The sequence below is a fragment of the Chelonoidis abingdonii genome, chromosome 8, assembly GCF_003597395.2.
Source record: "Chelonoidis abingdonii isolate Lonesome George chromosome 8, CheloAbing_2.0, whole genome shotgun sequence".
Classification (NCBI taxonomy): domain Eukaryota; kingdom Metazoa; phylum Chordata; order Testudines; family Testudinidae; genus Chelonoidis; species Chelonoidis abingdonii.
The window spans coordinates 60,140,725-60,156,102 of NC_133776.1; the positions used below are offsets into that span (position 1 = coordinate 60,140,725).

The window sequence follows — 15,378 nt, forward strand, 5'->3', positions numbered from 1 at the left end:
GGGGGGGTGGAAAATCTCTTTATGTTAGCTTTACTAGGTTTGAATGCATTGCCTTAGGGAGAGGTTGATTGGCCTCTTTGTGTTGTATTCAAGGAGTTAAGTACTGCATCGCCCAGGCTCACCCAGGGAGGGAAGCTGGGGATCAGATAACGAGGAGACAAGGGGGAGGAACTTGTTTTCCCATTGAGATAGGAGACCCCGGGGTACTGAGTCTTGGGGGGGTCCCCCAGGGACGATTTTGGGGGGCTTCAGTGTAACAGGCACTGACTCCTGGTTGGTGGCAGCGAGATCAGAACCAAGCTGGGTATAAGCTTGGGGGGAGTTTAATGTTAAGCCCCCAAATTTTGGATGCTAAGGTCCAGATTTGGGACAGAGGCTTTATCACAGGGGGTCTGGATGCACAGAAGTTGGGCGGATGGGGGACCAGCTGCCTGTACAGTGCCCCCTCCCCCTGCAGCTGAGGAGCAATGGGTGCAAGAAGCACGGCCGGGGAGAACGGGGGTATTTTCAAAGCTTCTTACAGCTGGGGTGACTGACACAACCTTGGATGCCATGCAGGCGAAGAGGAAGTCCCATCCCCCCAGCCCAGCCAGGACTAGCAGCTAAGCCCGGTGCAGGGTAGGAGCCATCAGCAGTATCTTCCCCAGTCCTGCCCCCTGCCCCACAGTGATTTACCTCTCTGCCAGCTGCCCTGGGCACCCGAAACATACTGCTGGGGATGGTCATATGACCGCTCTTGTGAGTTCCCTTTGCTTCCCCGTCAGAAAGTCATTTTTCTGCAAGGAAACAAAGAAATCTGTGGGGGACATAAATTATGCACATATACAGTGGCACAGAATTCTCCCAGGAGTAGGAGAAGAGAGGTGATTTTACCTCTGTATTAGGCACCACTGCTGGAATATTATGTCCTGTTCTAGTGTCCACAATTCAAGAATGATGGTGATAAATTGGACTGAGTTCAGAGAAGAGCCATGAGAATGACTAAAGGATTGGAAAATATGCTCAATCTATTTAGCTTAACAAAGAGAAGGCTAAGGGCTGACTTGATCATGATTTACTGGTACTTACATGGAGAACAAAAAATAGGTAATAGATTCTTTAGTCTAGCAGACGAAGGTATAACAAGATGCAATGGCTGGAAGTTCAAGCTAGACAAATTCAGAATGGAACTAGGCATACCTTTTTAACAGTCAGGGAGATTAATCATTGGAACAAATTGCCAAGGTCATGGTGGATTCTAGAAGCTTTTATATCAAGGTTCGAAGTTTTTTTTAAAGATCTGCTTTCGTTCAAACAGGAACAGAAAGTTCTCTGGCCTGTGCTATCCAGGAGCTCTGACTTGATGGTCACAGTACTCCCTTCTAACCTTGGAATAAACGAAATAATGCGAGAGTTGCCAGGTGCCCAGTTTTCAACCAAAAAGTCTGGTAAAAAAGGGGACCTGACAGTGTTCTGTCAGGTGAACTGACTGGACACAGAACACATCCGGTTACTGTGGGCAGGGGAGGCGCTAGGTCATCACTCAGGCCAGCCCCTACTAAGCTGGGGCCACCTCCTACCTCCATTGGGCGGCTGTAGCTCCCAGTCCCAGCTCTATATGAAAGTCCCTCCCGAACCGGGCAATGGGGGGTGGGAGAGAGAGGGAGAAAGCAGCAAGCAACTGGGGGGAGGGCGGGGGAGAGGGNCTTTCCATCCCTGCTGGCCAATCAGCTGATGGCCCTTGCAAGGGAGAGAGTCGGGAAGGAGCAGAGTCAGCATGCTTGCTGCTCCCGGCAGAGGGGAGGAGCAAATGGGGGGCAGGGCCTTGGGGGTAGAGGAGGGGCAGGGGTGGTGCCTTAGGGGGAAGAGGCAGGGCAAGAGAGGTTCCAGAACTCCTGTTGGTGTGTCCACCTTTTCATTACCACCAAGTTGGCATCCCTAAATAATGCATGAAAATGAGTGACAGCTCAGCGCAGACAAGCACATGTCCCTCATCAATAACTGGTGGAGGCCCTCAGAGAGCCGGAGATGCAGGCAAGTATTACCATGAGGTTTCACCCAAGTACCTTTGTATAATAGCCGCAATAAAGAAAGCATCTGCAGCTTGCCGAGAACGCGCTCGTGAAAAATCAAGCCTCTGTAGCTCTCCTGTCACATTTTTGAGCTTGTCATCTCTACCCACCTGGTCCCTCCTGCTTTCCCTGGGCATTGCTAAGCATCTGCCACAGCCAGAGAACAAATTAATTGGACGTGAGAACCAAACCACCAGGAGATGCTGAGTCAGTGCGTAGGTTGCAAGCGGAAGAACCAGCTTATCTGAACCATCCAGAAAATCTTAGGATGTGAGAAAGCAGGAAGAGAAATCTCGCTGTGATATTTGAAATCTAATTGGAGCCAACATGGGGTCTGGTAAGGGGTTGGAGAGAAAGTCCTGACCTCACAGAGACATCCATTAGCTGGGAGCTAGGTGGCACCGTGCCAAGCAGAGCTGGTGGATGAGAAAGAAGAAGGAAGGTTTAGTCTTTGTGGAATGCCAGTTTGGTGCCCTGTTAGGCGAGAGAGCTCGGTTCAGAGAGGCAGGCCCAGGCAGACACTCAGAGGGCACAGGACAAATGAAACCACCTACAAGCCCCTGAAAGGAGACACAGGCACCTGCAGTTGGGACGAGTAAGGGCTGAGGAGGAGGGAGAAACCTGCAGTCCCTAGAGGGGAAGGAAAGTCATGTGGAAGTGACAGAGGGAAAGAAAGATTCCATGGGCCATCACAAATGTGAGCAAGGAGAGGGATAGCTAAGTGGTTTGAGCATTGGCCTGCTAAACCTAGGGTTGTGAGCTCAATCCTTGAGGGGGCCATTTAGGGAACTGGGGTAAAAAAATTGTCTGGGGATTAGTTCCCCCTTTGAGCAGGGGGCTGGACTAGATGACCTCCTGAGGTCCCTTCCAATCCTGATATTCTATGATCCTATGAAGGAAGAATCCAGTAGGGCCCCTGGGGAAAGCACTGAGTGCAACGAGGACTAAGCAAGGTGGCAATGGGTGTTTGATGCTCGAGGGGAAAGGAAGAAACCCAGGGTCTTGAAATCCAAACACCACAGGTGCCTGTGCCTTGGCCCATGAGAACCAGACAGTGAAATTGAGTGGGCTGGTATCACTGTCCAAGCTGGGAGTGAGTTAAACCCAACTCCCACAAAGGTGCTGAAAAAGACTTCAGCTCCGGCAGGCAAGAGAGAGGTGTTTGCACAATGCTTTTCCCCTCCCCCTAGGAGGGATGCTAAGGAGCACTCTACCACAATTTCTCAAGGACAGGAGACAGCATGGGGGAGAGAGACCAGGAAGAGGTAGATTATTAGTAGCACAGCCATGTTTTTTTAAATGCCTGACTGTTACTCTGACAGTGTCCCAGTGAGTAATGAGAGAGACAGATGAGCCACCGGATGACAGAAGCAGCAAAATCATTAAAAACTAAGCAAGCAAATATCTGGAGGAAAAGAACATATTTAGCTCAGCTCGAGCCAGATGGAAGCCTCCTGAGAGCATTAGAGAATTTGGCTAAAAACTCTTTGAGCTGTTATCACTCCCATCCCGTTGCTTCTGGAAGACTGGCACCAAAGCAGACCTCGGAAACCGAACAGCCTTGGCTCCAGGGATGGATAAGCAGACACATTTGTTGGGGCAGAGTTGGGGCAATCGATGCTATACAGAAAAGGCAGCAGAGTTTTCTAAATCAAAGCCCAGCCCATCATATCAAACTAATCTAATCTCATTCTCAGACAAGGTAACTGCTATGCAGAAATAGATAAGGCAAATACAGCGTAGATTCTATGCCCAGGATTTGGGAAAGGCATTTGATCCCAGGCCCGTCGATGAAGCAAGGTGAGTTAGGATGACACTGAAATGCTAAAGAACAGACGGCAGCAGAGCCAGGGGCCAGTTCTGACTGGAAGCTGTGTCCACGGGCCGCCCTCAGGGTTCGTTATCAGCTTCAACTCTGTCCAAAGACTTCCCAGCAACCTGGACAAAGGCATGGAAACCACATTGGTCAGACCACTAGATGACAGAGAACTAGAGGGCACATGATGAATATTTCAGAAATCACTGTCTGCACGGACTCAACCTGCCATGGGTAAGTGACAGGAATAAAAATGAGCACAAGTCCAGGGTGCTACACAGAAAAGAAAAGCCGCAAACGCAGGGGCAGAGGGAGCAATCAGGGCCAGCCTGAGAGAAAGAAAAAGACCTGGGGTAGTGGCCGATGAACAATCACTAGGCAATGTCCAATGCAAGGATATTATTTCAAAGACAAGTGCAATCTTAGGATGCTTAAAAGGGGAAATGAGATGAAACACAGGAGTGAAGCAAGGCCCAGTTCTCCTCCCACACCACTGTAAATCAGGAATAACTCCATTACAGTCACATTTACACAGAGCTGGCTGGATCCCGGGGTTAGAGTCAGCACTGTTAAGTGCTTCTCAGCTAGCCCCAGCAGCATTTGCAGAACCTGAACCTTCACTCTGAGAGGGTTCTGTCCGCAGCGAGGGACCCAAGCCTGAAGCAATGCACTGCTGTCTTCCTGCATCTGCAGACAGACAGACTGAAAAATCACCAGAGAAGCTGTAGCAACTGTAAATCAGCATCGCCCTGTTGACTTCAGTGCACAGCGGGAGATGTGGCTCAGTGTTGTGCCAAGAACAGAGCAGCAGGTGTGCTGATCCAGAAGCCCAGTGACGGGAATTCCACTGAAACTCTTTCACTGCTGATCAATCTGGCAGAAACACCCCCGTTACTCTGGGATAGTGGCACAGTGGTGTGAGCAGCACCCTGTCACATCCCATCCTCAGGCTGACTCCAATAGGCAATGGCTGAAGCAAAGCCTCTAGCTGTGGGGGGAGGGTTGTACATGGGGGTTGTTCACTATAGATGGCTACCAGGGAATTGGAGCAGGCCCCGAATAAAGTACCTAGGATGGTAAAAGGATCAAGAGTTGGAGGGAACAGAGGACAGAGTCAGTGCTCACAGCCAAGCAAAGGCTCTAGAGGGAAGATTCTGGGCAGCGAGTGCATGAAGGGATGCTACAAAGGGGAGCGGGAGTGGCTTGTCTCAGCTACAAGGAGACTGGGCAACCTGGATTTAAACAGCCGCTGAAGCTCCTCGGCTGATTTGGGGATGGCAGCGAAGCCCAGACAGGGATAACGTTTCCTCAGTTCAAGACCTGGGGAATGTCATCAAAATGCTGCCAGTGACATAGGATCCTGAATCCCAGAAATGCTGGAGGCCCCTAAATACCATTGTCATTTGATGGCTCCCTTCTGAAAATGGACCTCAGCTCCTTTTGAAAACTTTGCCCCAGATGGTCAGCTCTCAGACTGAGGGGCTGTCAGCAGGACCTAGCACAGGGTTTTTCACCTCTCCCAGTCTGGCACCCCAGTTACAGCAGAAACCACTTGGTAGGGAAATCTTCCCACCCAGCCACCTAGAAACTGCTGCTCTAACCTCCCTCCCACCTCGCCCCAGGATCCTCTCCATGCTCACTAACATTGCCTCAAGTGCCTTCTCCTTTGCAGCTGCTGCCTGGAATGCCCTCCCCAATCCTCCTCTCCATCTCAATTCAAACCCAGTGCTAGCCTCTCTTCCCCACTACCGCCATGGCCCCTTTCCTTTCCCGCTGATGCTCTGGGCCTGCATTGTGTGCCAGGTGCAACACTCGGTCAAAGTTATTTCTGTTCATGTGAGGGACTAATCTTGGATTACAACTTAGACAACACATGGATCTGTGAAATTTGTAACTCTGTGTTGCTCTCGAATTGGGCTTGTCAGACATACACAGATTCATCAGGCACCTAACTAGACCTCTTACGCGTATACCTGGATCCAGCAGATCAATGGTTGCCCATCTTTACCTGTCTATGGCGTCTTCCAACCAAGGATCTCAAAGCACTAGTAATACGGTGCCCCTATCATTACACGCACAAAGCATTCTCTCACCCTGACAGGGGCTTTCGAATCCGGAGTCTCGGTCACAACACCACCATGCCTGCCGTGCTGTGCTATGCCGTATGCACAATGAGGGAACTCCCTCCCAAAGCTGCAGCACGAAGATTAATTGTCCCTCCCTTTGAAGCTAGGAAAATAATCACAGAAGTAGCCCACTGGGGCAATGCTGCTTATTGCACTGAAATGTATTCCTCCTTCTTCCCAGCTGTGCTGAGAAACGGCCCCGGAGCTGCCAACAGGGGTGGGGAAAGCTGCAGAGCATGGCATCAGGTCCCCTCCTTCCCTGCCATTGGCATGAAATCAGAAAATGATACCGTATGTGATCGGAGGAGAGACAGAAATGTGCCGTGGGGCACAGGAGTGGCTGAGCATCGGGCCAGGAGAGAGACATCCCTCATTTTGCACCCTTAGACAGTGCTTCTGCCAGAGCAGCTGGAAGAGGAGAGGAGTGGTGCCTGGATCCTGCAGAGGACAGATCCTACCTTCCCTTGCCTCTGTGACCACAAGGGGAGATCCTCTCAGTAGCTACTTGGAGCAGCTAGTCCCCTGGCAGGACAGAGGCAGAGGAGGAAATGAGGACTCCATCTGCCAGATAGCAAGAGACATAGATGATACACTGCTCAGGGACCAGAGCAGGACTGTAACCAGGGCAGGGTGAGCACGGCAGCCACCCAGGGTACAAAGCCGTGGGGGCAGAAAAATGGGGCAGCATGGGGTGCAAGCAGGGTCATGTGTCCCCCTGAATTCTGCCTTCCATTTAGCATAGAGATTTTCAAACTGTGGGGCATTGCAATGAGATGCTCCTTGAGGCACTCACTCACTGCTGGCAACTGGGCTCTACGGCAGAGGCCGGCTCCACAGGGTGTCGTCAGCTAGTGCCAGGCTCCTTCAGGGGAGAGCCAAGAGCATGTCAGGGGTGCAGCCTGAAGCTGTGCCACCCACTCTGCCTGGGAAGCACCTGACCGTGTAGAGGTGGCCTGGCTTGGGGAGCAAGGCAGGGAGGATTGCCAGGCAGCCAACCAGCACCCTGGTTCCCACAGCATGGAGAGCCAGGGGCCTAAGGGGCTCCCACTAACTTCCAATCCATCAGCTCCTGGGAGGAGGTGCCCCCTCTAGTTTGAAAACCTCTGTGTTAAATGAAAGGCAGAAATCTGGGTGGGACATGACCCCACATGCCCTGCCTCAGAATCGCTTCTAGGGGGCGCCAATATTCTTGCTTAACCAGTTAACTAAAATACCTAGTTACGGCTCTGGACTGGGGTCTGGCAGGCTGTGCTATAGATAACACAGCAAGGGATGCAGGTAAGAGATGGCGCTGGGAAGGATGGAGAGGCAGCTCCCAGCATGACCATGCAGCGAGTTGCCTGCATTGATCTTTTCCACTTCTTAGCCATTCAAAGGCACTTTCCCTGCTCAGGAAGTGATCGTGGCTCCATCTGCAGGGAAGCAGGAACTGCAAGTGCCTGGCTAAGTGGATTGAGAGGTCAGCCTCAGCATAGCTCCCCATGGGGCCTCCAGGGTTCCTACATGGCAGCCAGTACATCCTGGAGAGTGCTAGCTCCTTCCCTGTGTCCCCTGCAGCAGCAGGGCAGTGTGGGGTGGATTTCTGCCAGCAATGTCGGCGCCTCAACAAGCTGCAACAGGGTCCAGTCTGTAGTCCTCTGGATCAGCTGTATTGGACACCCCGGAAAGATGAACAAGCTCAGTGGGCCTGATCTACGGGTCTCTCTGCCGATGCTCCGATGGCTGGGGTAGCGCAGGAGAGCTGGAATCTCTGAGAGCCACAAGGTCTCAGAGACTCAGTTCCAGCCATTCAGGACACTCATCAAGCTCAAAGGAAGTGCCTTCCCACGTCCCCCTGCCGGCTCTGCCCCAGCCTGACTGGCAGCCAGCAGTCCTTGGCTCCAGTACTCACCATCAGAGTCGATGCTGTTCAGGGCAGTTGGCGGGATTATGGAGACCTTGTACTGTCCTAGGGGACACTTCTTCCCAAAGAGCTCTTTGCAGGCGCTGTGAACCTAGGGTGGACAAAGCAGCAGGAGAGAGCATGAGCCAAAAGGACGGGAGCTTAGTCTAGTGGTGAGAGCAGGAGGCTGGGAGCCAGAAGACATTGGTCTCTTCCCAGCTCTGTTACTGCCCTGTTGTGTGATCTTGGGCAAATCACATCCCTGCTCTGTGCCTCAGTTTCCCCACTGGTAGCAGTGGGTACAATAATGCTCATCTACTGCACAGGAAGGTGTGAGGCTCCATCAGTTAGCGTCTGTGGAGAGCATGAGAAAATAGGCTGAAGCCAGCCTCTAGAACCCAACACCCCCATTCCTGGGAGGTTGGAATCTGGATCCAGATGCAGATCATGTGGCTGGAGACCCTTTCATGTCCATCACTATTCTGGGTGGAAGTGGTGGCTGCCCAGCTCCATTGCCTGTTTCTCTGAGCAACGTGGGTAGGGTTTTTTTTCAGTAGATAACACCCATCGGCAGCCATGAGTATGGCTTTGTAACACGCATGTAGCCGTGCTGGGTGTGGGAGCTACAGTGGTGCTGTCACGTAGCTGTGTTTGAGAAAGACTTCAAACACGCTATGACCACTGAGCCCCAGCAGAGGCAGAGCTATGTGTCTGCATTCACAGTCGCAGCTATGGCATGGAAGGTGTACAATACCCATATCTGATCCAAAGAAATAATAGAGGAGGCCAAGGCACTCAGATACCATGGTGATGGGCATGGTCTGAGAGAAAAGAATAGAGAAGGGGGTGGGAGGGAGAGGGTCTTACAATAGCCTTGCACCAGAGGCACCTCCAGTCCTGCAACCGCCGGACACTGCCACAGGTCCTGTCACACACAGCACACCGAGCGCTAACGGGCAGGTTTCCCTCCAGCCACTGATGGGGCATGGCTACCTGAAGAGAGGAAGGCAAAGCAACAGGTCAATTACCTGGCTTGCAGCCTGGCCACAGACACATTCTGTTCTCACCTCTACCACTGGCCTGCTGGGGCATCTTGGGCAAGTCACACCAAAGCTCCGTGCCTCAGTTTCCTCACTAGGGATGATCATACCTGCCTCCATTGGAAAGTGCTTTGAGATCTGCAGATTGAAGTGCTGCCTAAATGCTAGGAGCTAGTGTGTGACAATGCCCCTTCGGTATCCAGCAGGGCCTGTGAAACCAGTTGTGTTGGGCATTGTGGAAGGGGCACCATTCGTCCACTTCAGCTTGGTTTTCATTGTCTGCCCTTCTTCCACCAGCCTCTGTTTCTGAGGGTAATTCCAATGACTGAGATGCCAAAACACCTAACCACACCAGAAAATCAGCTGTCTATGTGATGGCGTCTAACCAGCCTACCTTGTCTGGCCCAACTGGCTACACTGCCTTGATCGAAGGCAGGAGGAGAGGAGGGTAGCTGGGTTTTCAAAGCCTCTCAGAGTCCCATCCCTCTGCCCAGCAAGCCTCTGGAAAAGACTTCACACCACCCACTCTGAAGAGCACCAGCACCCCCCTGTGGCCAGTCACAGAGGAGTGCCAGCTCCAGCATAGTGAAGAGGGCTGGGACCTCTCTAGATATCCCCCCACCCCCGCTCCACGTTCTACAGTGAGTTATAATCATCAGCAGCAGCATCTGAGTCAGCCCCTCCTCTGGGCATCACAGTGCACCATCTCCAATCCATGCCTGTCTTACCCCTGGCAGCCGCACAGGCTGCGGAGTCAGCGAGGCTTGTGGCAAAGTGGGTGAATCACTGATCAGAGTTTGGATCTGGCAGCATTTTACATCCACTCTGCTGATGGTTAAACAGCAGGGACAGCAGGGCAGAGGATGACGACACTCTGCAGCCATGCCATGCACGTGGGCCATCTCCCGGGCCCTGGCCACTGGCTCATTGAAAGATGTCCGGCCTGGCTCACAATGCACAGACTCCTCTCCGAGAGCCTTCAGCACAGCATGCTGATGCTTTTAAAATGCTGATCTCCTGTATTGGCTGTTGCCTTGAGACACCAAGGTCAGGACACCAGAGAGTCGCCCATTCAATCTAATGACTCACAGATAGAGTCTTCTCAATGAATAGCTCCCTGGCACTGACTAAGGGAAAGCAGCATCCAGGGGCTCTGCAAGGACCTCCACCGCCACAGGAGAAAGTCACTGGTGCCTCCTCTACTCTAGGCCTGCATGGGAGCATGGCCTCATCCCAACAGCCTCCCCATCCGCCTCCAGAGCCTGACTCGGACCAGGTCTCAACATGGGTCCAGAAGAAGGGACACCCTCACAGCAGGGGCAGCTGGAGGGATTCATGCCCCTAGCATAAAGACGAGAGAGAGGATCCCTGGGCCACATCCTTGCTCAGGCAAAGTAGGCAGTGGGGATGTTGCTTGGAGACAGGCTAAGGGATTTGGCAATAGAATTGGAGATGAAGGGGCACCAGAACATCTCATCCGCCTATTGGTGGGGCCCATGCAGGACTGTTCCGGGGTCGTTCTAAGTGCAGTTGTTCTAACTCCTCCGGAGGAATTAGCTCCCGATCCTGGATCAGACTGGGCTCTCACACACATGGTGGTAAGTCTGGACAAAGTGCACTGACTCCATGATGCTACTCTTGATTCACACCCATACAACAAAATCAGGCCCACTTAGCCTTCTGCTTCCTTTACACAGGTAGGTCCAGAGCTAAAGCCATTGGCACCCTTGCTCAAGAGGGGTTGGCTGGTTCGGTGGCTGGCCCGGGGGTATATGAGGGCAGTGCCCTTCTTGGCAGGGGAAGGGGAGGGAAGGAAGTGCTTACCCCATCTTCATCCTCGAGGATGTCATTTCCTATGGAGGCCAGCGTGGTCCACTTGCAGTTGTTGGTGGCTCTCACAGCACAGCGCTTGTGGGCTTTGAACTTGCAAACTAGTAGCAAGAGAGATGGAAAAGCCTGGAGGAGTGGGAAGGCGGCAGGGACAGCTTCCCCTCACCACACAGTCCTCCTTGCTCCAGAATCCCCCAGACGGACACCAACGCTTGGTCCATGGGCTTGACCCTTCTCTCAAGGGGAACACCGCTTGGTTGCAGCAGTGCTGAATGAAGCCCATAGCAACCAACACATGTGCACAGGTGCCCGCCCCTTAGCATGGGCACCAGCATCCATCCCATCAGAGTCCTATGGACCAGAGCTCCTTGCACCATGTCCCACTGGCTGCATTCTGCAGGAGTCGTGCACCTGGTACTAGTGCATCAGAGACAGGACACTGGGCTAGAGGGACCTCAGTCAGATCCTGACATTCTCCCCACCCATGTCCCTTCTAACCCCAATCGTTCTTCCCAAGCGCCTACCTTCTGCCCTCCATTTCCCCTCCTCTCTGTCCTATTTAGCATCCTGGCTTGGCTTAAGCAATTCCTGTGCCCACCAGATAAGCAGCCAGGAGATGTATCCTGTGGTCAGCTCAGCTAGGCTTTGGCAAGCATTCCCTACCAATCCCCCCTAAGGTCAGTCCCGCTCCATCTGTTCATGGTTGCAGAGCAGGGGTTGATGAGCTGGTACCTTCGCAGGAAAGGCCATGGGAAGTGACCCCTGACAGGGCCTCGCGGCACACGTTACAGAAGGTGGGTCGGGCGTGGGAGCAGGCATACCAGTTATGCATCCCAGAGAAATGCTCCATGTTGAACTGCGTGGCCTGCAATGACAAAGAGAATTGAGGTGTGTTTAGTGTGAGTTGGAAAGGCAGCGGGAGCAGGTAACAAATCCCAGAGAGCAACTGGGGACTTTCTCAAATGTAGCAAGGCTCCAGGACTCCCAGCTCTCGATGGCCCATGCATCTCTTTGTGCCCTATGCCCGCCCTGCCAGCCTCCAAAATAGGAGGGAGGAACCAACATGGGAGCAAAGAGGATGGCATAAGGCCAGATTTGCCCAGCTGTGGAATATCCTACCTGGTTGCCTCCAGGGATAGGGAGTCTTCCACTTCTAGGTTACTGCATCAATGCCAGCCAGCTTGCTGGAAGGCCTGACCACGTTTACCGTCAGACAACTGCTTGGAGGCCTACGTGAAATAAGTGAGGGGTTCTTGGCTTAATTCGAGTGGGCAGGTGCCCCAGCCCTGGAGTCCATTCCCCACAATGGACACTCCTTGCCAATATCAGCAGACACATCATGCACCAGCCACAAAGATGGAGCTGGTTCACCACTGCTCCATTCACTTGCACATACAGCGGTTATGAAAGCCTCAATCTCTTGTGCATTCAGATGGGACTGTGTCCTAGTCAGCATGAACTCGCCAACCAGCAGTTCCCAACAGGATTCCTGATATTTTTTTGAACAGACACTTAAGGCATATTTCAGCCAACGTCTCTTCCTCATGATGAGAAGCAACAATAAGAGTAGCTGGAAGATCACACCACAGCTCCCCTTTCTAAACATGTGGAGATATACCTATGCCATAGAACTGGAAGGAACCTTGAAAGATCATTGAGTCTAGTTCCCTGCCTTCACTAGCAGGACCAAGTACTGTCCCTGACAGTTGTTTTTTTTTGTCCCAGCTCCCTAAATGGCACCCTCAAGGATTGGGCTCACAACCCTGGGTTTACTAAGCCAATGCTCAAACCACTGAGCTACCCTCCCCCATCTACGGGCCAGGCTCTGCCTGTTCCAGGTGGATACAACTGAGCTCTGGGCTCAGTGCAGGTACCTCAGGGATGTGTTTAGTCCTTGGTCTTTAGCCCTCTTATACCTCCCTTTGTAACTGAGATTCCTCTCCCCCTCTCCTCCCTGCATCTTTTCTCCTCCCCCTGGTCCCTTTCCCCTCTGCCCCAAGGCACTTGCCTTCCTCTCATTCAAAATGGGATTTAAGGGCTCTGTTCTGTACATTTCTACTGCCACTTTCTCCAGCACTTGATTAGCAAAGGAGACAGAGACCCCCACCTTCCTTAACCCAACGCAGCTCACATGGGTCCTAGGTGCTGCCTGAGGTGGGACCCACCCTGTGGTGTGCCCAAGATTGCTCACTACATTGTTACTGATCGGCTGCGCTCTCACTACCTAGACAGGAGATCGCTGTGACCCAATCAAACCCATAGCAGCTTCTCTGGAATGACAGCATTTGCACAGAGCTTTGTGTGGTCAGGGAGAGCCTGGTGTGTTCGGTGGCTAAAGCACGGGACTTGGGACTCCTGGCCTCTAGTGTCAGCTCTGGGAGGCAGCATGGTTAGCTCTGCTGCCCCCCGCCAACCCCACCCCAGTCTTCACCCACCTCTGCAGTGAGAGGAGCAAGTACCGGCTGCCTGCAGCTGGGGAGTGAAAGTGGAGCATTACTGCCCCTCACCCCAGGGCATCGTCATAAGGCCTAGGAACAGTCTAGCCCAGAGGTGGGCAAACTACAGCCCATGGGTCACATCCAGCCTGCGGGATCCTCCTGCCCAGCCCCTGAGCTCCTGGTCCAGGAGACTCGCTCCCTCTCCTGCAGCCTCAGCTCACTGCGCCACTGATGCAATGCTCTGGGTGGCCAGGCAGCGCAGCTGCAGAGCTGCAGCCTGAGCTGGTGCTCTGGGCAGCGCGGCTGTAGTGCCACCAGCCACCGGTGCTCCAGGCAACGTGGTAAGAGGGCAGGGGAGTTCAGGGTGGTAGTCGGGGGCAGAGGTGTGGATAGGGGTCAGGGTGGTCAGAGGGTGGGGAACACAGGTGGTTGAATGGGGGCAGGGGTGCCAGGGGGGCAGTCAGGGGCAGGGGTTCTGGGGGCGATCAGGGGACAGGGAGCAGGGGGTGGTGGATGGGGCAGAAGTCCTGAGGGGGGCGTCAGGAGTCAGGGAGGGTTGGATGGCATAGGAGTCCCATGGGGCCATCGGGGGACAGGGAACGGGGGGGTTGGATGGCATAGGAGTCCTGGGGCGAGGCCATCAGACGGTGAGAAGCAGGAGGAATCGGATAGGAGTTGGGGGCCGGTGCTTGGCTGTTTGGGGAGGCACAGCCTCCCCTAACTGGCCCTCCATTCGATTTTGGAAACCCGATGTGGCCCTGAGGCCAAAAAGTTTGCCCGCCCCGGTCTAGTCCCTATCCACAGGCTGAACAGCACTCAGTAAATGAGGCAGGGCTAGCAATGAGTGTGTCGTGGGATCTCGGCGGGCAGGCTGGACAGTGAGCAGCGCATAAGGCAGGGAATAAGCCAGGGACTAGTGCATCCCTCCCTCACTCTGCGCCACTTGGGCAGGCAAAAGGCGGGGTCCGCCCATGGCTCAGTGAGGCTGAAGAACACTCTTCCAGTGGCCTCGCTCTCTGGTCACTTTCCATCTGGCTTAACATGTGAGGCCAGGGGTCTTGTGGAAACCCACGTGTGCGCACATTGCTAAAGGCTGCAGCGCAATACGTACACACATGGGGGAAGCAGTCAAGTTACATGAGCAAACTTAACATTGGCATTTCCTGACCCCTGGCAGCCTTAGTATTCTCTTCAAGTACTTTCTCGTCTGGCATCACTGGCTGCTCAGCTGGCTCTGTGCTACATGCTGCACTCATTGGCCCAGATCCTCAAAGGTCAGTGGGAGTTAGACAACTGAATACCTTTGAGGAGTCAGGCCATTATGACTGGTGGGTATTGAAGCTATAATAAGAATATAATTTAAGAGAGAAATCAATGGCATTTGAGAGCCTAATTGTTTCTGGCTCCTCTGAAGCTCCCAGTCTTCTCGTCCTAATTTGAAAACCTCACATCACAGGGATAATGAATGAGTAGCTTGCAGAAGTCGGGGGAGCAATTGGCGAGGGGTCATGCCATAGCTGTGCAATGATAACTAGGCGGGGTGGAAGGACATGCACATGTGTGATTGTTTAAGCCCCGAGCAAGACAAATATGATATTATGAGGCTGGCGGGTGAGACTCACATTCAAGGAGCCTGAAAACCGAAACCTGCCATATGAGCGCTTCTGCTGGGACGTTTATGTCTGGAAAACTGGTTCCTTAGAGGTGCCACCACTATTCAGGCAGCACCTGGGCACTTATGGCTTTGTTCAAGTCAGATCTCACGTTCTCTGGCCCTGTTAGCCCAGTGCTCACTCTACACACAGTTCTGCTAGAATAACAAATCCTGTGCTACCGCTCCCCTTCCACCTAGTGTCTGCTCCCTCACTGACCAATCCTGCCGAGCCATTTTCTATCCTCTGTCCTGGCAAATGTAAGGAGCTTCCTGTAATGAAATGAATGAGCTCTACTCAACATGCTAAACAGTTACACCGGATCTGACGTCAGCCCACTGAGTTTATCCTCGTAAATTAGCAAAACACCAGCAAGTCTCCAAAGAAAAGGGAGACTGTGACAAAGTTCCTCCTCCACCTTGGTGGGTCCTGCGCTTATTGGCGGATTTGTTCACCTCAGTGATCTTCCGTTCTTGTGGAACCCACAGTCTGAGTCAGCTCCTCCTGTGTCTGATCAGGAGTTGGGAGGTTTGGGGGGAACCC

The 15,378-nt window shown here is 53.1% G+C and overlaps 1 protein-coding gene across 1 annotated transcript in view; it reads right to left on the reverse strand.

Moving 5' to 3' along the window:
- Window positions 1-15,378, reverse strand: part of DGKK (diacylglycerol kinase kappa) — a 212,654-nt gene that overhangs the window by 60,486 nt on the left and 136,790 nt on the right. Inside the window, exons 6-9 of the mRNA XM_075068684.1 lie at window positions 11,478-11,610; window positions 10,740-10,846; window positions 8,743-8,868; window positions 7,885-7,987 (exon numbers count right to left, since the gene is read on the reverse strand). Of these exons, the coding sequence (XP_074924785.1) occupies window positions 7,885-7,987; window positions 8,743-8,868; window positions 10,740-10,846; window positions 11,478-11,610 (469 nt within the window). The remainder of the gene's footprint in view (window positions 1-7,884; window positions 7,988-8,742; window positions 8,869-10,739; window positions 10,847-11,477; window positions 11,611-15,378) is intronic.